The sequence below is a fragment of the Scyliorhinus torazame genome, chromosome 3 (assembly GCF_047496885.1).
Source record: "Scyliorhinus torazame isolate Kashiwa2021f chromosome 3, sScyTor2.1, whole genome shotgun sequence".
Classification (NCBI taxonomy): Eukaryota; Metazoa; Chordata; class Chondrichthyes; order Carcharhiniformes; family Scyliorhinidae; genus Scyliorhinus; species Scyliorhinus torazame.
Window position 1 is genome coordinate 57,117,651 of NC_092709.1, and position 24,135 is coordinate 57,141,785.

General features: G+C 46.3%; 1 protein-coding gene across 5 annotated transcripts in view; it reads left to right on the top strand.

Annotated features, from left to right (window-relative positions):
* LOC140408460 (NEDD4 family-interacting protein 1-like) overlaps positions 1-24,135 on the top strand; it is a 180,595-nt gene that overhangs the window by 50,306 nt on the left and 106,154 nt on the right. Inside the window, exon 5 of one of the 5 annotated variants that reach the window (XM_072495689.1) lies at positions 17,708-17,747. The exons of the other annotated variants lie outside the window; for them this stretch is intronic. Within the exon in view, the coding sequence (XP_072351790.1) occupies positions 17,708-17,733 (26 nt within the window). The 3' untranslated portion in view covers positions 17,734-17,747. The remainder of the gene's footprint in view (positions 1-17,707; positions 17,748-24,135) is intronic. 5 annotated transcript variants of the gene reach the window in all.

Here is a 24,135-nt window from a genome sequence, read left to right on the forward strand (position 1 = left end):
AGCGTCTGGTCAAAGGTCCCTCCCCCTCAATCGACTTCTCCAGCACCTTGGCTACATACCAGCCAGCATCCGCTTCCTCGATGCTGTCAGGCATCCTCACGATTCGTAAATTCTGTCTCCGGAACCGATTCTCCAGGTCCTCCACCTTCTCCTTTGACCGCTTCTGAGTCTTCTGCATCACACCTATTTCGGCCGCCAACAAGGGAAGCTGCTACCCCACGTCTCCTCCATGTTCCGCATAGCCTGGTCCTGGGACTCCAGCCTCTGGTCCACACGGTCAATTCCCGCCTTTAGTGGATTCCACCGCCTTGGCTAGGTCCTCCTGGACCTCCCTTCTCTGCCAGCTAAACTTCTCATTCAAGAAGTCCACCAGTTGCTCCGTCGACCATTGGGCGGGCAGGACAGGCCTTTACCTTCTGCCATCTTGATCTGTGGCGCACGAAGATTCTCTTGCTCCATCTGCTCCCTTCTTTTCACTCCTCTTCTGGTCCATGGATCCATCCACTAGTGAGGTGTCCCCCCACCACAAAGGAAACACAGGAGGGGCTGTAAAATCTGGCCCTTGTAACTTTACCATCCAAAGAGTAAAGAGGCCTCTAAACCATAAAAGTCCTTGAAGCAAGCAGTATAAAATCATTCAAAGGCAATTAGAAGGTGGAGCTGGATGTTGAATTTATGGTGAGGTGTAAATCTGGCTTGTAATCTATCAGAAAGTAATTAAGTTGTTGTCTCTTAAGGTCTTTTCTTGTTACTCCACATTCTTGTATTCTACCCTAGCATTATATACAAGACTTTGGGGGTGGATTCTCCATCCAGCGATGCCAGAATCACGAATTGCGATCGGGCGAAACAGGCTTCAGCCAAAAATTGAGGTCGGCGCTGGGCCCCGTGCTCCTGTGCTACGGTCGCTGCGTGAATACGTTCCATGCTCCAAGCTGGCTTGCTCATGCAGAATGTCCAGTCGCTCTCGCTTACATACCATTAACGGGCTCGACCTGGTAGGCTCCGGACTCACGCGATGCTCCGCCACCGCCAGGCGGAAGTGTGGTATTTAAAAATGGTGACCAGGCGCTGTGGCTGCTGAGGGAGAGAGAGGAGGTAAGAAAAGTTTCCAACGGTGCAACGGTGGGCTCTCATTTGTGCCGCTGGCTGGGGTGTGTCTCGCCTCTCCTCCACAGCATCCAGCAATATCTCAAGCTCTGCGTCCACGAATTTCGGGGCTACTCAGCACTTAGTCTCTCAAACGGAGAATCCCGTCCTTCAATGATGCAATACGTCCCTACTGCAGGCGATCAACCTGATGTGTAGCGAGACCATGAGGAATTCCAGGAGCTGGATTTTCTGCTGGTAGGATTCTCCTTGCGCCGGCAGCGCACCAATGCACGGGGATTCACGACGGCGTGGAGCTGCCCACAATGGGAAACCCCATTGGCTGGCTGGTGGGATGGTGAACATCGCTGCCAACGTGGGCGCGTTGCACCAGAAAACTGGTGCGGTGGGACGGAGAATCCCGCCCCAGATGTTTGATGACAGCCGATTGAAGGGCAAGTATGAAACATTTGCCGAATATTGCTGCTCTTACACGTATGTAATCAAATAAGTACATCTGCCGTAATTCGGGGATAATCTGATCCCACATTGGTTGTGGGGTTCCAATAAATTTTAAGTTGGCGGAACATTTTATACAGTTAATTTAATAAATTCATTTCAGAAAGTAAATGGCAACGCAAATATTTTGTGAGTTGTAATCTGCTCCATTTCCACTTATCAGTTTGAATTATTAGTTTTAACAAGTCTTCAACTGCTGTGGAGAGGTTGCCAATCATTGTTCAGGCAGGTTTAGTGCTACAATACAGTGTGTAGTGGAAGAGCATGATCCTACAAGACAGCCCTGCATTTGTTTTCAAGAAGTACATTCAACGATGCTGTACCATCAAAAAGAAAAAACGTTGCTTTTGAAAAGCAAGTTAACATCTAATAATTAAAGTACAGTAAAGGTATTTGGGGAAGTCCCCCACACTACATTCAACTTCAAACCAACTAGGATGTCTATAATTCTTGGAGGTACTTGACAGACTATACTGGAATGGAGTTGCCTCAAGTTTTAGCTTGTTTAATTCAATTAAAGTAAAGGCATAAAAGTGCTTGACCTACGAGGGATCAGGGATCTCTTTCTCTTGGGTTAACATTGAAATTATGATTTTCATAGAATCTACTGCATGGAGACAGGCTCTTTTGCCCAAACTGGTCCATGCCAACCAAAAAGCCCATCTAAGTTAATACCATTTGCCTGCGTTTTGCCCTTATTCCTCTAAAGCTTTCCTATCCATGTATCTGCCCAAATGCCTTTTAAATGTTGTCAATGACCCTGCCTCAACCACTCCTCCGGCAGCTCATTCCACGTACGTACCACCCTCTCTAAAAAAAGTTGCTCCTCAGTTTCCCATTAATTCTTTCCTCTCTTAACTTAAACCTATATCCTCTAGGTCTCGATTCCCCAACCCTGGGGAAAAGACTGAGTCCATTCACCCTATCCATGCCTCTCATGATCTTATACACCTCTATAAGATCACCCCTCGGTCTCCTACGCTCCAATGAAACAAGTCCTGGCCTGTCCAATCACTCCCTATAACTCAGTCCCCTGAGTCCTGGCAACATCCTTGTAAATCTCTTCTACACTCTCTCCAGTCTCTCAGATAGCAAGGCAACCAACACTGAACACAACTCTCCAGGTGCGGCCTCACCAACCTCCTGTACAATTGCAACATAACTTCCCAACTGCTATATTCAATGCCCTGACTGATGAAGGCCAGCATGCCAAAAGCCTTCTTCACTGCCCTATCTACCTGTGACTCCACCTTTAGAGAACTGTGCACCCGAACTCCAAGGTCCCTTGTTCCATGATACTCCCTAAGGTCCTACTATTCACCGTGAAAGTCCTATCTTGATTTGATTTTCCAAAATGCAACACCTCACACTTATCTGTATTGAACTCCATTTGCGATTTCTCGGCCCACTTCCCCAGCTGATTAAGATCATGCTGCAATTTGTGATAACCTTCCTCACTGTCTACACAATGCCACCTGTTTTAGTGTCATCTGCAAGCTTACTGATCATGCCTTGTACATCTTCATCCAAATGGTTGATAGAGATAGCAAAAAGCAATGGGCCCAGCACTGACCCCTGAGGCACACCACTAGTCACAGGCCTCCAGTCCGACAAGCATCCTTTCACCATTACCCTCTGCTTCCGACCATTAAGCAAATTATATATCCAATTTGCCAGCTCTCCCTGGATCCCATGTGATCTAATCTTCCAGAGCAGCCTAGCATGTGGAACTTTATCAAAGGCCTTACTGAAGTTCACATAGACTACATCTATCACAATATTACAGTAGGGGACTATATCATTTTTTTTTTACTAGACTGTAGCTGAAGAAAAAAACTGCCAGTAACCTTTCCCAAATTTACAGTCACCAAATGACGTGTGTACACATAAAACCAGATGTAATAATAATCACTTATTGTCACAAGTAGGCTTCAGTGAAGTTACTGTGAAAAGCCCCTAGTCGCCACATTCCAGCGCCTATTCGGGGAGGCTGGAACGGGAATTGAAACCGCGCTGCTGGCCTTATTCTGCATTACAAGCCCATTGTGTTAAACCAGCCCCTATGTATCAATGAAGTCAACAGAACACAGTAAAGCTTCTTGACTATGTATCTTGTTCCTCTAAAGAGTTGCCCAAGGTCTATGCTTCTGGCACTTTAAACCATTCCATAAACAGAAAAGATCTCGAATGGAGAGATCAATACATCTAGGATTTATGTAACATTGTTTGCTAATAGCATTTATTGTTAACAAGGGTGGGTTAAATAGTTTTCAGCTGGTTTGTGGTCTTAGTGGTCACCACATTATTCTCGACTTAGGCACCATTCAAAGAATTTCTATTCTTTTGCAGGAGAAAAATTGACAAGTAGATTGCTTTGACTAAACAATATGTATAAACAGGTTTGTTTGGTTTGATGAGCATTCTTTTGAATCATTTTGACTATTTTTTCCTGAGCAAGTCTGGTTAAGCACCTACAATATAGAATATTGCCACTTGGGGTCAATATAGGCATCTGAAAAAAATAAACAGAGTTAAAGAGCAGTAATTTTGATTTGGTTGTCAATATTTACATATTCAGATATTACACGTGTACAATATTTTAACATGAAGAAAATTCAAATTTTACTGAGTGATTCCTAGCAATAATCTTCATTTTGTACTACATATATTATTGTCAGTTTAGCATGTACTTTCAAACTTTATAAAATGATTCACTTGTTTTGGCTAATTCTTGAGAGAATCTTTTTTATTACATCCTAAATTTAAATTACAAAACCTTAAAAAGATTTCCCATTAAAATGACAGAAAGCTGTAACCCTTTTTTGGAATTCAGGTGAAAGGTTTGTTTCAGAGTTTATGACATCACCTGAACTTTACAATTAGGATGTATTATCATCTTATTGTTGCCAAGGGCCTATACTTTAGAATCACTTTGTAATTCAGTCCCAGGTGGCTATTTTGCTTCCACGGAGGAAAGCCCTGCCAAGGCTGCAGGTACCGTCTTTTCCTGTATTTGAAAACGCTGCCCTGATCCTTCGAACCCCACCGTGGTCTCCAGACCCCCCAATGCCCCAACTTACATGTTAGGGTGTCCTTGAGCCCCCCTCCCTCTCACTCCATCTCATAAGTGCAGGGTACACCCTGGCCCGGTCCCTGGCATGGACAACCTAGCACCTGGGCACCTTGACATTGCCAGTCCGCTACTGCCCCTGACACCCTGGCAGTGCCCTGCCAGCCTGGCAGTGCCAAGGTGTCATGATGGCAATGCCATGGTGCCCGAGTGGCAGTAAGAGTGCTACCACCCTGCACAGAGCCCACCCTCATGGGGGCCTCCGATGGCCTGGGAGACCGCCACCCCCCAAGGTGCTGTTACGTCTGGTCCACACTTGTGCTGACCAGTGTAAACGGCGTCATGGCAAGGTGTTCCAGGTGAGGCCGTTAGTTCTCGGGCCTTGGGAGAATCCGGCGTAGACATATTTAATTGAACCTAATTGCTCCGTTAAATATTTAATCTGGATCCCGCCCAGCAAGGGCGAAATCCTGATTGTGACATCTCACAGGATCTTGTTAGATCTCGTTAGATCTCACAAGGTGTTCTGGGTGTTGCAAATTTAATGGTCTCGCTGTGTCACCAAGTCTGGTGCAACAAAGTCATTGGATTGCAACCAATGTTTCAAGTCCATCCTTGACGAACCTTGATTCAGACCAGCCACCGATCAGTCTGGGTACAAGTAAGTAGATTACAAATTTGACAGAATTGTTACGTTATTTACCATAAGTACAAAATGTAATGGGTGCAATCTTCCGGCCTCGTTACACTTACTCAAGCGGAACGAGGATGGTGACTAGCGGGAGAGGCCAAAAATCAGCCATTCCCGTGGATGGAACGGGATCTTGCCATAGCGAGGTGAGAAAGCAGTTGACATCACTTAAGTCCACTTTCCATACAATTAACGAGAGCCACCCCATATCCAACGGCCTCCCGTCATTCAGCGGCCTCCCAGCAAGTGGTCACGCTGGTGCCGATTAGTACTCCTTTTGAGAAACATGAACCTGGTGGATGTGCTTCTGTGGGGAGCTGAGGTGGTGAGTAGCCATCTCTGCTCACATGCAAAGAGCCCGGAGGCACTGGGCTTGCCGCCTCTGTGCTTAATGGCGGGTGGGGGACGCTCCACAGGGGTGGGCCACCATAGGAGGGTGGAGAAGAGGCACTAGGAGTGGGGCAACCAGGGGAGGCAACCGCTCGCAGCACCACCATGCCAACACCTGGATCGTTTACCCATTCTGGGTCCTGAATATACTTTGCCCTCCGAGCAAGAAATAATTTGTAATCAACTGAAAACTTCGACTGTTTATTATCAAGTTAAGTATAACTCGGCAAGACAAATGAGTAGCATATATATTACACCCATGTAATATAACAAGAGCCGGGTGCTCTATGCAGCTCGGCTGCTAGCCCCCAGCCAAAAGGGGGATTGGTGGCCGTTTTACGCTGAATTTCCGGTCATAAAACGCCACCGTGGGGACATAGTCTCAAAATCAGAGAATCCAGCCCCTTGTATTGACTTCCACTGCTATCTACTCCTACACAGTATGGAGTGCATTACTGGAGGGCCTTCAGGCCCATTGTGAAAACATTACCTCTTTGCTTCTATCCTACCACCAGCGCTGAATTGGAAGATCTGGGAACCCTCTTTCTGACCTACTGCTCCATTCTTCATTCTTTCTTATGAGGAACAATTTCACAAATACTTCCAACACCTGGTGCAGCCAGAATACCACTCCCCTTTAAAATGTTGCAAACTGGCTTTAATTCATGTGTACCTCGCATGATCATGGCACCTCGTGCTGAGCGTGCAGCCAGTCTGCAGCACATTTAGCACTGGACTGCATACCACAATCGTGGAGAAGGGCAGGTACCAACAGGGCGTCTGTGTGCTGCCTTCACCATCTGGATTAGATACTGGGTAATTGTACATCAGAATCCCTGTGCCCACAAATGAGCCACATCCAGTCTTTTGCTGTAATTGCATAGGGTTTGTAAAATACATTAATAAATACAAGAAAATCATACCAAGAATCCCAAACAGATGTTTTTCAGTAACATTAATCTTCCTGTCCCAAACCATCATGGGTGTCAGTGCTAATTTAGGAAAAACATGTCCCCGGAGGATCGCATAAAGTAACCTTCCAAAAGGAGACATTTGCAATTAGTGTATGAATATAAATCAGCAGAACAGTTGGGTAATTGGACACATAATAACGTCATCAACATGAGGTAGTGAGGACATGGCGAGTTTTTCACAGACCAGCCCCTCCCCCTCCTGGCTGAACAGTCTCTGCCAGGAAGCCATGACCGGATTGTACTGTCTGAAATCCTGGCTTCCGTCCCCATGGGGAAGGATGACCTACCCCTAAGAGCAGTTGGCCAGGCAGGTGACCAGGAACGGTGGCCACATCTGGGGATGCAGTCAGTCACAAGGAGCAGCATTGGAGACGAGATCCCGAGTGAAGTTGAGGTGGCTTCATCAGAGTCAAGCAGGCAGGCCCCAGCAAGGCAGGAGGAGGCACCTGGTCAGGAGACAGGTGGGAGGAGTGGCGAACAAGTGATTGGCCAAGGAACGGATGGGCCCTCTATTGAGCAACAGTTGTCTGAGCAGGAGAGGCCCCCTGCTTTGAGCCTGCAGCCAGCCCCTGGCAGCTTTGCCACATGGTGAGGGAACACCCTTCTTGCAGCAGGAGCAGGTGGAGGCCTATAAGTTATAATTAATTGCCCACTTAAGGATTTCAGCTCGCCCAAGGCAGGAGAGCTATGACCGAAACAGGTAAAATTCCAGATGTAACTGGCCTGGTCGGTACCCCTGCCATGCACTTTTGGTCATTTTGTGTATAGAGAAATAATGCTCCAATGACACTCCGAGTGTTGTAGGGGGCCAGCCGTCTTTATCCATTTAAAGCTTCAAGGTTTTGGGACGGGATTTCCATTGGTCGATGACCAATTAACAAAACGCAATCAAGCAGAGAATAGGTTCCGACGCCAAAATCACGGCGGGTGCTGATTTGACGGCAAATCGCAATTCTCTGTCACCTCGACAGCGGCGTTAATGAGTTCCAGAACGCATGTACAGTAAACACAGCTTTCATGTCATTAGTGGGCCCATTCTGGGTTTGTGTCACATCAGCCAGTGACTGCGCCATCTCCCTCTGGGACTGGGCCACCTTCCGTGTGTCTGCGACACGTTGGCCAGCGCCTGGGCAATGCCGCCGCCGTTCCCAGCCATAGCCTGCTGTGACTGGGCCACGCTCAGGAGCACCGCTGCAATTTCCAGATGGCTCTGGGACATGGTTGCCTGTGAGGCGGCAACCCTGTCCTGAGCCTCGGCCAGCGCCTGCACAGAATGCCCCAGGCCTTGGACATGCTGACCCATAGCCAAAACCGTCGCCCCCCAATGCCTCCACCGTGGAAGCCACTCGATTGGTGTTGGTCTCGGTGCCACGCATAGTCGACACCACCTCTTGCTCCTGCACGCGGTTGGACTCCTCCAACTGCAACTGCAGGTGCTGGATGCTTGCCGACATCCCCTCATGTCGTCCCTGGCTCTGCGACTGCATCTCCACAATCAATGGTACTGTCTGTTCCAGAAGCCCGAAACCCATCTGGACGGCAGCTGGTTCCTGGGGTCGGCCTGCCCTCCGACCGTCCGCACCCTCGGGTGTTCCTACCTCAACCGTATGCTGCGCACCATGGAGTGTCCAGGAGCCTCTTCACTAAAGTGCCCAACCGAGGTGAGTATCTCTGGGATGGTGGAGGGTTTTGGAGACAGATGTGACAGGAAATCAGTGTCACCCTCAGACTCGAGCTCCGGGGTCTCCTGAGTCTCGGGCGGAGGGCTGGTGTCTGAGCTGCTTCCGTCAGTGCTGTGTTTACAGGGGGACTGGTTGGGGGCGGGGGACACCAGATAGACCCGCCCCATCTCAAGCAGATCCTGCAAGACACAAGACAAGCCGCATGATTAGACCGTGGGCCGGGGGCAGTGGGGGTTGTGGGGTTGAGTGTGTGGGTGGGGATAAGGGGGTGGTGAGGGTGGGGGTGGTGTAGGGTGAGGGTAGGGGTGAGTGTGGTGTGAGAGTGAAGGTGAGGGTGGTGAGGGGGTGAGGATGGTGTTGGGGGGGTGGGGTGGGGGCGTTGACACACGCGTCATGGGAACCGCAACTCAGCAGGGTCTCACTTCCTCGCCCAAAACCGAACTCCACCCCGGCGACCACCTTTTCTTCCGGGCCACCGACCACGTTCAGGGCCCTCTGCTCTGCCATGGTGAGAGGGCGCAAAACCGGCGGTCCCCTTCCAGTCTTTTCCCGCTCCCAGCTGTTATGGGTGACCTTCGCCTGGGAGGGGGACAAACAGAAAATGACAGTATTAGACAGTCCGATGCATGCAGACCAGGGTGTGGGTTGCTGGTCGCTGCAGTGGCCAGGGCATCTGGCGATGGCAGCTGATATGTGTACCGGCATGTGGGGAAAGGTAGTGGTTCGGCCACTGGGTTAAGGGAGATGGGTTATGGGTGTGTGGGACGGGGTTGGTGCCAGAGGCACAGTGCTGCCTACTTAACCTGGCCGCCCTGAGGAGGTTGTGCAGTTTTTTCCGGCACCACGTTCCAGTCCGGCTGGTGTTACCATGGCACTGACCGTCTTTGCCACCTACGCCCAGGCAGAGCGAATGGCTGGGGCCGGGGTACAGTGTCATCCGCCTCTCCTCCACAGCGTCCAGGTCTCCAGCTCAGGGTTGATGAAGCATGGAGCAGCTCTCCTTACTGCCATTTTGTTGGCTGGGATCGTGTGTGGGGAGTGAAGTATGTAGATGTGGCTGCAGCTTGTCAGCCTTCCAAGTGTCAATCGTCAAACCGGCAAATCCTGCACCATTTCTCATTGGAATCGATTATGTTCTACGTGGCACTGGTGCTAGCCCATCAACTGTAGCAGAATTGGTCCAGTTTTGCAGTTGTGGAACTCCACGAATCCTGCGCCGACGTCAACACTTAGTGTCAGAAATGGAGAATCCAGCCCCTGGAGTTTTCCACATGCACAGTGAAAACAAATCTCTTAAGAGCCAGCATTTTTGGAAACTGTCATCTTTTTCAGAAGACTGTGGTGGTAAATATCAACCCCAGTCAGTTCTCAAACTCTCTCTGGATAAAAATGAATGATATATTAGCACATCACGAGGTGATCTTCAGTACAAATAGTGGGACATTTCATTATGGGGAATATTATTAAATCTATTAAATATTGACTTGTGCATTTTTACCAAAGGTAAGCTAACCTGCGTTGTCCTTCTCGACTTGTCTGCAGCCGTTAATATGATTGACCACAACATCTTTCCCCAAAACGTCTCTATTGTAATCTTGCCTACAATCCCATGGTCCGGCATATCCCCCACACTACAATTACCACCAAGCCAGGGGATCAACCCGGCTTCAATGAAGAGTGCAGGAGAGCATGCCAGGAACAACACCAGGCACTCCGAAAAATGGGGTGTCAACCTGGTGAAGCTACAACACAGGATTACTTGTGTGCTAAACAGCAAAAACAGCACATAATAGACAGAGCTAAGTGATTCCACAATGAACGCATCAGATTTAAGTTCTGCAGTACTGCCACATCCAGCTATGAATGGTGAACAATTAAACAACTCACTGGAAGAGGAGGCTCCACAAATATCCCCTTCCTCAAAGATGGAGGAGCCCAGCAAAAGACAAGGCGGAGGCATTCACAACAATCTTCAGCCAGAGGTGCCAAGTAGATGATCCATCTCGGCCTCCTCCAGAGGTCTACAGCATCACAGATGTCAGTCTTTAGCCAATTCAATTCACTCCACGAGATATCAAGAAACGGCTGAAGGCACTGGACACTGGAAAGGCAATGGGCCCTGACAATATTCCGACAAAGTACTGAAGGCTTGTGCTCCAGAACTTGCTGCACCCCTAGCAAGCTGTTCCAGTGCAGCTACAACACTGGCATCTACCCGGCAATGTGGAGAATTGTCCAGATGTGTGTCCTGTACACAAGAAACAGGACAAATCCAAACAAGCCAATTACCTCCGTATCAGTCTACTTTCCATCTCAGCAAAGTGATTGAAGGAGTCGTCAACAGTGCTATCAAGCAGCGCTTAATCAGCAATAACCTGCTCATGGAAGTTCAGTTTGGTTTCCACCAGGGTCACTCAGCTCCTGACCTTATTACAGCCTTGTTTCAAACATGGACAAAAGAGCTGAATGCCAGAGGTGAGGTGAGAGTGACTGCCCTTGACATCAAGGCAGCATTTGACCAAGTATGACATCAAGGAGCCTGAGCAAAACTGGAGTAAATGGGAATAAGGGTGAAAACTCTCAGTTGAATGGAGTCATACCTGGCACAAAGGACATCACTGCAGGTCTTCCTCAGGGTAATGTCCTAGGCCCAACCATCTTCAGTTGCTTCATCAATGACCTCCCTTCCATCATAAAGTCAGATGTAGGGATGTTTGCGGATGACTGCACAATGTTCAGCACCATTCGTGACTCCTCAGATAATGAAGCAGTCAATGTCCAAATGCAACAAGACCTGAACAATATCCAGGTTTGGGCTGACAAGTTGCAAGTTACATTCGCGCCACACAAGTGCTAGCCAATGATGATCCCCTACAAGAGAGGATCTAACCACCGCCCCTTGACATTCAATGGCATTACCATCACTGAATACCCCACAGTCAACATTCTGGGATGTTACCATTGATCAGAAACTGAACTGGACTAGCCATATAAATACCGTGGCTACCAGAGCAGGTCAAAGGCTAGGAATCTTAAAGCGAGTTACTCACCTCGTGACCCCCCCCCCCCCCCCCCCCCCCCAGAACATGTCCACCATCTACAAGGCACAAGTCAGGAGTGCAATGGAATACTTTCCACTTGCCTGGTTGAGTGCAGCTCCAACAACACTCAAGCAGCTCACTTGAATGGCACACCATCCACAAATATTCAAACCCTCCACCACTGACGAACAGTGGCAGCCATGTGTACCATGTACAAGGTGCACCACAGTAACTCGCCAAATGTTCCTTAAGCAGCACCTTCCAAACCCACTACAATCTAGAAGGAAAAGAGCAGCAGATACCTGGGAATGCCACCACCTGGAGATTTCCCTCCAAGTCACTCACCAGCCCCACTTGGAAATGTATCGCCATTCCTTCGCTGTCGCTGGGTCAAACTCCTGGAACTCTCTCCCTAACAGCACTGTGAGTGCACCTACACCTCAGGGACTGCAGTGCTCACCACCACCTTCTGAAGGGCAAGTAAAGGTGGGCAATAAATGCTGGCCTAACCAGAGACGCCCATATCCTGTAAATTAATTTTTAAAAACCTGAAATGAAAACAGTTAGTGCTGGATAAACCCAGCAGGCCTGGCAGCGTCAGTGGAGAGCGAAACAGAGCTAATGTTCCGGATCCATATAACTCTTCTACAGAAGTCCTCACAGGCCTGTGCTCTGTCCTGCTGCATCTTGAGAGCAACTGCAACAACAGCCCATATAACTGAAAGCTCAGGGCCTTCAAAATTAACTTAACTGCTTCTTTCTGACTCAAGCAACTTGTGCGAGCATGCCTAACAACACAATACACAGTACCTCCAGTAACTCTGCAACAGCCAATAAAAGTCAGACACATGTCACCTGGCTATCAAATCAATGTTAGGTACTGAGTGACACTGTGATTTGTTCACTTTGCACATTTCCAGTACACGTCTGTACTTTCACATTGCCCAATATGGCAAACGGTGCAAGATGTGCCAGGAATCAGCGAATGTGGGCGGTCAACTATTTTTATCACCCCTGGGTTCCTGTAGTGCTGGAATTAGCAGTCCTGGGGCTGAATCTTGTGTCCAAATATGTTGTGTTGCCCTATTATGTATTTTCTTTTATTCCCTTTTCTTCTCATGTACTTAATGAGCTGTTGAGCTGCTCGCAGAAAAATACTTTTCACTGTACCTCGGTACACGTGACAATAAACAAATCCAATCCAATACAAAGTCTGAAGCTACAAATGGAATTGAAAGCAATAAGAACCACGCTGATGCCTGATGTTGCAATTATATTTCAGAATTGCCACTTGTTTCTGCCCTGCGTATAACAATAGGTCTATAATATAGAGGCAATCATGCAAGTGCATTCACTGCCATAGAGAACCACTCTGGAGTTGATCTTATGCAATGTTTGTTTAAGGATTCATTTTCAGACACTTGTGAACAAAAAAAGATTTATGAATAAGAAAGCAGCAGCCTCATGGCTACACCAAGCTCCCTCATGTCTCTTGCCTAAGAGACAGTGAGCTTTGCGCATGAGCAGTGGGAGAGAGGCCACATCCGGAGTGAAGCCACAGGCAGAGCGAGTTTTAAACGTGGGAATTTGAAGCAGAGTGGGGATTGAATTGGCAAATGTATTCCTTTCTTTTTTTTATGAGTTTAGTTGAAAGGTTAATAAGGTGTCAATCTTCTGAAGCCTGATTAAAGGCAAGAGGTGATGACTACATAATTTGAATCTTAACTAGTGTGTGAGTCATCTCAGACAATCTCAGCTCATTTAAGTTAAAAAGGGGTGAGGCCCTGAAAGCAGAATATAGGGAGTTAGGAAGAAAGTTGAGAAGTCGGATGTCAAAGGTAGTGATCTCAGGATTATTACCAGTGCCATGTGGCAGTCAGAGTAGAAATAGTAGGATGTATCGGATGAATACGTGGCTGAAGAGACGGTGCGAGTGGCAGGGTTTCAGATTTGCGGGGCATTGGAAACAGTTCTGGGGGCGGTGGGATCCGTACAAACTGGACGGGTTACACCTGGGCAGGACTGGGACTGATGTCCTTGGGGGGGAGGGGTGGATTACTTGCTCGAGGGAGGGGGGATTACATGCTTGAGGCATTGGGGAGGGTTTAAACTAATATGGCAGGGGGATGGGAATCTATGTAAGGATTTAGAGTAGGGGGAATCAAGAATAAGATAAAAAGACAGAAAGGAAAATGAGAAAAGTGATGGGCAGAGAAATCAAGAACCTGCATTAGAGAATGACACTGTAAAAAATAGTAGGGATGGGACAAAGAACGTTAAAAGGACTCGCCTTAAGGTTTTGTACCTGAATGCGTGGAGCGTTCTAAATAAAATGGATGAATTAGTTGTGAAGATAGATATTAAGGGATATGATATCATTGGGATTACAGAGACATAGCTCCAAGATGATCAAGGATGGGAACTAAACATTGAGGGCTATTCAATTTTCAGGAAGGACAGACAGAAAGGAAAAGGTGGTGGAGTTGCATTTTTGATTAAAGAAAATACTGATACAACATTGAGGAAAGATATTAGCACAGATGATGTGGAATCTGACTGGGTGGAGTTAAGAAACACCAAGGGATAAAAAACATTCGGAGGGGTGGTACGCAGGCCACTAATCAGTAGTGGCAATGTTGGGATTAGCATTAGACAGGATATCAGAGATGCATGTGGTAAAGGAACATCTGTGATTATGGGTGACTTTAATCTGCACATAGATTGGGCGACTCCAATTAGTCATAGTACAACAGAGGAGCAATTTTTGGAGTGCATACAGGATGGTTTGTTGGACCAGGAAGATGAGGAACCAACAAGGGAACAGGCCATCTTGGATTGGCTGCTGTGCAATGAGAAAGGATTAGTTGGCAATCAAGTTGTGAGAGAACCCTTGGGGATGAGTGACCATAATATGATAGAATTCTTTAACAAGGTGAATAGTGAGGTAGGTGATTCTGAGGTCAGGGTCCTGAACCTCAATAAAGGTAACTATAATGGTATGAGCTGGCTATGACTGACTGGGAAACATTACTGAAAGGAAGGATAGCGGACAGGCAATGGCAGACATTCAAGGAATGAATAGGTGAACTCCAAAAGTTGTTTCTTCCTATTTGGCCCAAGAGTAGAAAGGGAACTGTGGTCAAACCATGGCTTACAAGAGAAATTAGAGACAGTATTAGATTCAAAGAAGAGGCTTACAAATTAGCAAGAAAAAGCAACAGACCTGAGGACTAGGATCAGTTTAAAATTCAGCAAAGGCAGACCAAGGGGAAAATACAATTTGAAAGTAAACTAGCGGGCAACATATAAACTAATCGTAAAAGTTTCTATCAGTATGTAAAGTGAACAAAATTGATAAAAACTAATGTCGGCCCCTTACAGTCAGAATTCATAATAGAGAACAAACAAATGGCCGAGGAACTAAATTTGTACTTGGTTTCTGTCTTCACAAAGGAAGACATGAATAATCTACCAGAAGTTCTGAGAAACACAGGTTTTCGTGAGGAGCTGAAGGAAATTAGTATTAGTAAAGAAATGTTTTTGGAGAAATTAATGGGATTGAAGGCGTGCAAATTTCCAGGGCCTGATAATCTTCATTCCAGTGTACTTAAGGAAGTGACCCTAGAAATGATAGATACATTGGTGGTCATTTTCAAAATTCTTTGGTCTCTGGGATGGTTCCCACAGATTGGAGGGTAGCGAATATAACCCCACTATTCAGGCAGGGAGGAAGAGAGCAAAGAGGGAACTATAGACATAGAATTTACAGTGCAGAAGGAGACCATTCGGCCCATCTGCACCAGCCCTTGGAAAGAGCACCCCATTTAAGCCCATACCTCAGCCCCATACCTGTAACCCAGCAACACCACCCAACCCCTTTGGGCACTAAGGGCAATTTAGCCAATCTACCTAACCTGCACGTCTTTGCACCGTGGGAGGAAACTGGAGCACCCAGAGGAAACCCACGCAGACACGGGGAGAACGTGCAGACTCTGCACAGACAGCGACCCAAGCCGGGAATCAAACCGGGGACCCTGGAGCTGTGAAGCGACAGACCAGTGAGCCTAACGTCGGTAGTAGGGAAGTTGCTAGAGTCCATTATCAAGGATTTCATAGCACAGCATTTGGAAAGCAGTGGTGAAATCAGACAAAGTCAGCATGGATTTATGAAGGGAAAATAATTCTTGACAAACTACTAGAATTCTTTGAAGATGTAACTAGTAGAGTTGACCAGGGAGAACAGGTAGATGTGGTTTATTTAAACTTTCAGAAGGCTTTTGAGAAGGTCTCACATAGCAAATTAATATATAAAGTTAAAGTGCATGGGATTACGGGTAGTGTCGAGATGGATAGAAAGCTGGTTAGCAGACAGGAAGTAAAACGTTGGAATAAATGGGTCTTTTTCTGATTGGCAGGCAGTGACTAGTGAGGTACTGCAAGGATCTGTGCTAGGACCCCATCAGTTCACATTATATATTAATGTTTTGGACGAGGGAACTGAATGTATTATCTCCAAATTTGCAGATAATACAAAGTTGGGTGGGGGGTGAACTGCGAGGAGCATGCAGAGATGCTTCAGCAGGATTTGGAACAGGCTGAGTGAGTGGGCACATGTATGGCAGATGTAGTATAATGTGGATAAATGGGGTATTTAATTGCCTTCCTTTTGGGATCTTTTGCCCACTTTCAGGGGTGTTCTATTGCCTCCTTTCTGAGGTCTATGTTGCCTCCTCTTTGAGGTTGACATTGCTCCCTAAAGCACGGTAGCACAAGTGTATAGCACTGTGACTTCACAGCGCCAGGATCCCAGGTTCGATTCCCTGCTGGGTCATTGGCTGTGCGGAGTCTACACGTTCTTCCCGTGTCTGTGTGGGTTTCCTCCGAGTGCTCCGGTTTCCTCCCACAGTCCAAAGACGTGCAAGTTAGGTGGATTGGCCATGATAAATTGCCATTAGTGACCAAAAAGATTCGGAGGGGTTATTGGGTTACGGGGATGGGGTGGAAGTGAGGACTTAAATGGGTCGGTGCAGATTTGATGGGCCGAATGGCCTCCTTCTGCACTGTATGTTCTAAATTCTATGTTCCCTCTGTGGTCTTCCATTACCTCTTGCTTGAGGATGTCATTGCCTCCTCCAAGGTCTTACATTGCTTCTTCATTGCCTCCTCTGAGGTCTTCTGTTGCCTCTTCCTTGAAGTTTTTGTTGCTTCCTCCGAGGTCTTCCACTGTCTCTTCCTTGAGGTCTTTATTGCCTTTTCTGAGGTATTCTGTTGCTTATGGACTTTTATTGAGACTTGCCCTCTAGCTGGGGTTTTCTCTAATTCTCCTGTCCATAGCCATTTATTCCTTCTTGTGTTTGCCAGTTTAAGTGTATTGCTACTTTAAATGTATTCCCTCTTTAAGGGTATTGCCACTTTAAGACCATCATCCTTTTTTTCACTCGGCTGTCAGCAGCTGTTGCCTTTCTCTCTTGTGATTTTCCCGGGCTTTTGGTGTTTTAGTGCAAACCTGGCTTCTCTTTTTGAATTTTTAAAACTTTCACTTTTATTGAAGGAAGGTCATTTCTGCGATCCTGCAGCATGTTTTTCTTCATGCGTTTGGAGAGCCTGTTCTTCTCTTCTTGTTTTATTTTTGATGTGTCAGTTTTTTGTCTATTTCACTTGTCGTCCATTGTTTTTAAAACTTGTTAACTTCTTTTTCTAAAACAAATTCCGAGCTTCTTGAAGGTGAGCAGTGCAGCAATTTCTACCATGAAACCCCTGCAGGCTCATCCCAGGCCCTGCAAGTCAGGAGGCTGTCAGTTTCAGTTCCATGATTTTTCCCGACCTTCGGGACATCTCGCTGCAGTTCACTTGGGGCATTTTTTTAAACTTAAAGAACTGCTTTCTGTGTGCTCTTTTAAAAAAAAAAAAAATACTTTGTAGCACCTCTTTTTCTTACTTACGTTTTCTTTATTAAACTTAAAGCCACAGCTCTTGCTTCACGGGTTATTTTCTCTTATTTGTTTCTCTATATATTTCTTTCTAAACCAGAAAATTCAGTTTTTTTCTGCATCTGTCTCTCAGCCTCTCCAATGCACTGAGTCTCCCGGACCACCTCATATCTACAATGTAAATGGTGGTATGTTTCTGCATTTCACACGCTCTATTATTATTATTATTATTGTGGATTCTGACCGAGGGGTTTTGCTGTGTTCTCTCCATTACCCACACATCTTGTAAATGTCCATCTTTTCTGATTCTACATTACTCAGGGTCTGGCAATATCTCAATATCTTAAATGGAGGCATTCTGGTGAGTACTTTTTTTTAACTCTTAGATTAAAACTGGATACTCACAAGTGTCGGACCAGAGGCAGTGTCATGTTAATTTTATCCTCGTTGCCAGGTGTAACAATGCACTTTCAGAGACTTAATTTGTGAACACAAAAAGGATTTATTAGTAAGAAAACAGCAACCTCATGGCTGCACCTAGCAACCTACATGTCTCCTGCCCTAGAGGATTCCACCCCTAGGTGATTACCCACTCTGAAACCCAATTGACCCCAAGCCAGACAGCACTTACTCTGCTGTGTTGTCCTAAAAGGGACAATCACCACAAATCACCATAGTTGGCAGAGGCACAGTGCAATAAGCAGGACACAGAAATTGTTCCCGCACTAGTGGGCAGCAAGGTTGCACAGTGGTTAGCACTGGTGCTTCACAGCTCCAGGGTTCCAGGTTCGATTCCCGGCTGGGTCACTGTGTGTGCGGAGTCTGCACGTTCTCCTCGTGTCTTTGTGGGTTTCCTCTGGGTGCTCCGGTTTCCTCCCACAGTCCAAAGATGTGCAGTTTAGGTGGATTGGCCATGCTAAATTGCCCTTAGTGTCCAAAAAGATGAGGTGGGGTTATTGGTTTTGGGGATAGGGTGGGGTGTGGGTTTAAGTGGGCCGCTCTTTCCAAGGGCCTGTGCAGACTCGATGGGCCGAATGGCCTCCTTCTGCATTGTAGAATCTATGAGGTATTATTTTCAGCAGTAAGCAGGCTGCCTTCACATCCCATCAAAATACTCCAACCTGGAAGGGCAGAAATGAAAATTATAATAATGAGCATAAACATATGCCAACTGCTCATATTTCATGAGGGCTGCAAGGTGGCACAATGGTTATCACTACTATCTCACAGCGCCAGGGAACCAGGTTCAATTCCGGCCCTGGGTGACAGTGCAATAAGCAGGACACAGAAAGGTTAGCACAGTTGCTTCACACCTCCAAGGTACCAGGTTTGATTCCCGGCTGGGTCACTGTGTGTGGGAGTCTGCATTTTCTCCTCGTGTGTGCGTGTGTTTCCTCTGGGTGCTCCGGTTTCCTCCCACTGTCCAAAGATGTGCAGGTTCAGTGCATTGGGCAGGACTAAAATTGCCCCTTAGTGTCCAAAGATGTGCATGTTAGTTGGGGTTGTGGGACTAGGGCAAGGGAATGGGCCTAGGCAGAGTGCTCTTTCGTGGGGTTGGTGTCGACTTAATGGGCCGAATGGCCTCCTTTTGCACTGTAGGGATTCTATGGGTTCCATGGATGCAGATGGCCAGAATTTGGGATCCTTTTCTGCTTGTCCACATTTCACATGAAAGCCCAGTGTGCAGCTGAAATAATATCAACTCTGTTTTCATGCACGTTCACACCGAAACAAACATGCACATGAACAAACTCACATAAACACGCGCACAAACACGCACAAACATGCACAAACACGTGCACACACACGTCTCTGCTTGTCTCTGCCGTATAGGTTTTCCAGCCAATGAGCTTTCATTTAGTGAATGTGCAAGTTGCTCTCTTTCTTAATGCTACGTTTATCCTTTGTGAGGCCAGAGCAGGTTTTGCTCTCTTTTAGACTAACATTTTCAAGCAACTGGCTGATGTTGCTTTGCATGATGTTGATGGGGCGGCATGGTGGCAGTGGTTAGCACTGCTGCCTCACAGCTCCAGGGACTCGGGTTCAATTCCGGCCTCGGGTGACTGTATGGCGTCTGCACGTTCTCCTTGTGTGTGCGTGGGTTTCCTCTGGGTGCTCCGGTTTCCTCCCACAGTCCAATGATGTACAGGTTAGGTGGATTGGCCATGATAAATTGCCCCTTAGTGCCCAAATGTTTAAGTGGAGTTGCTGGGTTACAGGGATGGGGTGGAGGCCTGGGCTTAAGTAGGGTGCTCTTTCCAAGGACCAGCTCGATGGGCCAAATGGTCTCCTTCTGCACTGTAAATTCTATGATTCTATGATGTTTGGCACTGTTTTAGGACTGCAGCTCGAGGGAACTGTTGAAAAAGTTAAACTGATAACATGGGTAAAACGTGTAAAGAATGTCCGTGAACCATCTTTAAGGAGCTGTTAGAAGAGCCTTTTGATCTGTTATTCAAGGGGCAGAGGAACTGGTAACAATTGAAAATTGTAAACTTGGAGTTTCTAATAATAATAATAATTGCTTATTGTCACTAGTCGGTTTCAATGAAGTTACTGTGAAAAGCCCCTAACCATCGATAGAGAAAACAAATACCATGTGAATTACATACAAAAGTGTTGCAAATAGTTTAATTTTATGCTAAGGTAAATTTAATATTTCTGAGCTTTGTGTGGTGTTTTTAGATATGGGAGCAGCACTCAGCATCAATTCTGCCACATAGAAAGTAGAACTTGTCGGCTTTGTCCTTTACAACGTTTAGCATATGTGATTAGACATCTTTAAAAATAACCTGTGAGGGTAGAACAATCACAAGGCTGTCAGAATTAGTTTTGAAGTAAGGGCCTAACAAAAATGTAACTCTTTGCCATAAGCCAACTCAAGCATCAAATGGAACAGTGTGAAAATAAACCTACCTGCTATTTTTTTCTTTTAATCCTTCATGTGGGCATCACTGTCAAGGCCAGTGATTGTTGTCCATTCCTAATTGTCCATGAGAAGGTGTTCACCTTCTTTTTCAACCACTGCAGTCCAAGTGGTACAGGTACTCTCATAATTGCTCAAGGAGTTTTTGACCCAGAGACTGTCGTGTTGGGTGGTCTGGTTCACAAACAAGCCAACAATGCTGGAAGTGGTGTAACGCTATTTTATTAACTGTTTAACTATGCTAACATACTGTAAACATGGGTATAAGCAATACCAGCTTAACTGTGGACCCTTTCCTATCATTAGCTATGGTGAGGCACTCAGCACATGGTGAATGACTGTGTTGCAGGCTGTGAGCTCTGTGCTCTGAGCTGGCTGCTGCTAGAATGAGCGGGAACTCTCCTGTCCCCTGTCTTTATAGTGCTTGTGCTCTCACTGGTGATTGGCTGCGGTGTTATGTATGCTGGTTGGTCCTACTGCATGTCCATCAGTGTGTATATGTATTTGCACCATAATGTACTGATGTATATTATGACAGACTTTGAAGGAATGGTGATATAATTCCAAGTCAGGATTGTGAGTGGTTTGGAGGTGAATTGAAAGTGGTGATGCTTCCATGCACCTTGCTGCCTTTGCCCTTCTAGGTGGTAGAAGTTGTTGAAGATGTTGGTGAAGATGTTGGTGAGCTGCTGCAGTAACTTTTGCATATGGTGTATACTGCTGCCAGTGTACGCCAGTGGAGGAGGAAATGAATTTTACATCAGTGACTTGTGCCAGTCAAGTAGGTTGCTTTATCCTGGATGGTGTGAAGCTTCTTGAATATTGTTAGAGCTGTACTCATCAGGCAGAGAGAATCCCATCACACTCTTCACTTGTGCCTTGTTGACTCTGGACAGGCTTTGGGATGGATTCCTACCATCTGACCTGCTCTTGTCGCCACAGTACTTATGGCTAGTCCAGTTCAGTTTCTGGTCAATTACATCACTCAGTTTGTAGATAATGGGGTATTCAGCAATGGTAATGCCATGGAATGTCAAGGAGAGATGGTTCGATACTTTCTCGTTGGAGATGTCATTGCCTGGCACTTGTGTGGTGCGAATGTTACTAATATCAGCTCAAGCCTGAAAGTTGTCCAGTTCTTCCTGCATATGGACACACTACTGCTGTATCTGAGTCATGAATGGTGCTAAACATTATGCAATCATCAGCGGGCGTTCCCACTTCTGATCTTATAATTATGTATACATTTTGCACTGTTAAAATCTTTGGATGGACAGCGTAAAACCAGACTGTGGTCCAGAGCTGGATGGCTGTCAACTTTAAGTTAACAGGGTGAGCTGTTAGATATTATCACTTTAAGTTGTACTTGCAAATCATGCATTGCCAGTCAATAGTACAATCATTCTGAGTAACAATGAGCTACAGATTGTGTAACTGCATTTTACAAGCCCCAGACCACGCCCGACTTCTGTTCTGACATGGTGCCTTTAACCAACTGCCCTGATTGCGGTGAGTAACTATGTACCCTAGCTGACAGCTGGTTGGTAGTCTTCAGGTCTATATTCCCCTGAGGGGCTGAATGAATTGTCGAGGCAGGCAGATTTATTGCAGACAATATGCCAATGTGGAAGTGTTGATTATAGGGCTTTAATTACAGCTTTCCACTCAAGAATGTCATGCAGAGTTGCAAAAGCTGCCAAAGTTCTCAAGGGACATGGGGCAGACAGAATGAGAACAAGTTACTTAAATTCCCTCCTACTTATGTCACATAGCATAATAGCATAACATGGATTTACATAAATATACATTAAGGATTGTTTTGGGGAGTAATCAGACATGACACATTTCTCAGAATATTAAGTTACAAAGCTCCCCGTAATGTGTGAGAAAATACTTAATCATTAACAACAGAGTGAACAAATCCCTTTACAGGTTCACATTGTACATTTCCGAAGGAGATGTACAGATTTACCAGCATTACCCTAGATAAATCTGGACTTAAAGTCTCATCAGCTCAAACTTGAGCAAGGGAACTTCCTGTTGTTTACCATCTATGTGAAGTTCTTGGGAAGAAACAGTTATATATTCAGCCAGAAACATTCCTAATTATAATTGCATGTGCTGTTAAAACATGGAGCACTTTTTAAAATGATCTCTTCCTACTAGATTCCCTCTACTGGTACACGTGTGTATGGTAGCCTCACGCGAACAAAATTCACAATGCAATTTTAAATATACTACACCTACTACCCTCCTTCAGCTGACAAATGAGTAGCCCCCCCTCCTCTCCAGCAGCCTCCCCACCCGTTCAACACCACTTGGAAGAAGCACTGAGTGTAGCAAGGGTGCACAATGTACTCTCGGTGGGGACTTTAGTGACCATCATTGAGGATAGCTCAGTAGCACCACCACTGACTGAATTGATTGAGTCCTGAAGGCCAGACTGGGCCTGCAGCAGGTGGTGAAGGAACCAACAGCAGGAAAGTTGCTATTTGACTTTGACCTTGCTAATCTAACTGTCACAGATGCATCCGTCCATTTTCAGCAATAGCAGTAGTGATCACTGAACAGTCATGGAAATGGAGCCCCAACTTCACACTAAGGTTATCATCCATCATGTTGTGTGGTACTACCACCATGCTGAATGGGATAGATTCAGAACAGACTGGGCAATCATGAGGCATTCTGGGCCATCAGCAGCAAAATTGTAATTTACCATAACCTATAACCTGGCATATTCCTCACTCTCCATTCCCATCAAGCTAAGGGATTATTCCTGATTCACTGAGACTTGTGAAAAAACATGGCAGGAGCAGGACCCAGCATGCCTAAAAATGAGATGCCAACCTGGTGATGCTACAACACGCCACAGCATGCAGGCTAAACAACAGCAGCAGCATGCAATAAATAGGGCTAATCAATCTTTTAACCAAAGGAACAGATCAAAGCTCTGCAGTCCTGCTAGTCATGAATTGTGGTGGACAATTCAACAATTAAACAGAGGAGAAGCCCCCAAAACATCCACATTCTCAATCATGGGGAGCCCAGAATATCAGTTCAAAAGACAAAGCTCAAGCATTGGCAACTATCATCAGCCAGAAGTGCCATGCGGGTGATCTAACTTGGCCTCCTCCCAAGGTGCTAACTGGGCTGCCAAGGAAGCGAAGGTGTCGGCCATCTTGGGCTCTGTTGGGGGCATTCCAGAGCATCACAAGGCCTTGTTACACAGAGGTACTGGAGTGCTGAATCACAGCCTCAGTAGATTGGTTTCAGCTGAACAGATTAGACATTTGCTGTCTTCTACCAGGAGGACAGCAAGCTTGTTCCCTTGCCATACACCTCCAATGCTTGTTGGTGCAACACAGCCAGCTGGGTCACACTCTGCTACACATTGAGAAGCTACAGTCTGCAACCAGGTTCTGTAGCCTCAGAACCGCTGAAGATCACCCACCACAGCCATCGGAAGCATCCTTGATGAAAGCTAACAGCCTCCACCTCGCAAGCTGTAGTCACTGGGGAAACACTTTTTGTTTTAGTACTAGAATAGGTCAACAAGCACAAAAGACAGGTGCAAAGTGTCTGCAAAAGGTGGATTCTTCTTAATTCTAACTATACATGTAGTGAAATAATCATAAGACTGGACTGAAGGAATGCAATAATGGTGGGAGGATAATGTCTTTGGACTGCTGGTGTGTTGGAGCTGGGAGGGTTGGATTGTCTAAAGTGCTATTTGATGTGCCGTTGTCTGAGATCTCTGGCAGCTAGAAGCAATCCAGCTCCCCCTCCTTCCTCTTGCTGCGCTTATCCTTCAGAATCAGCAAAT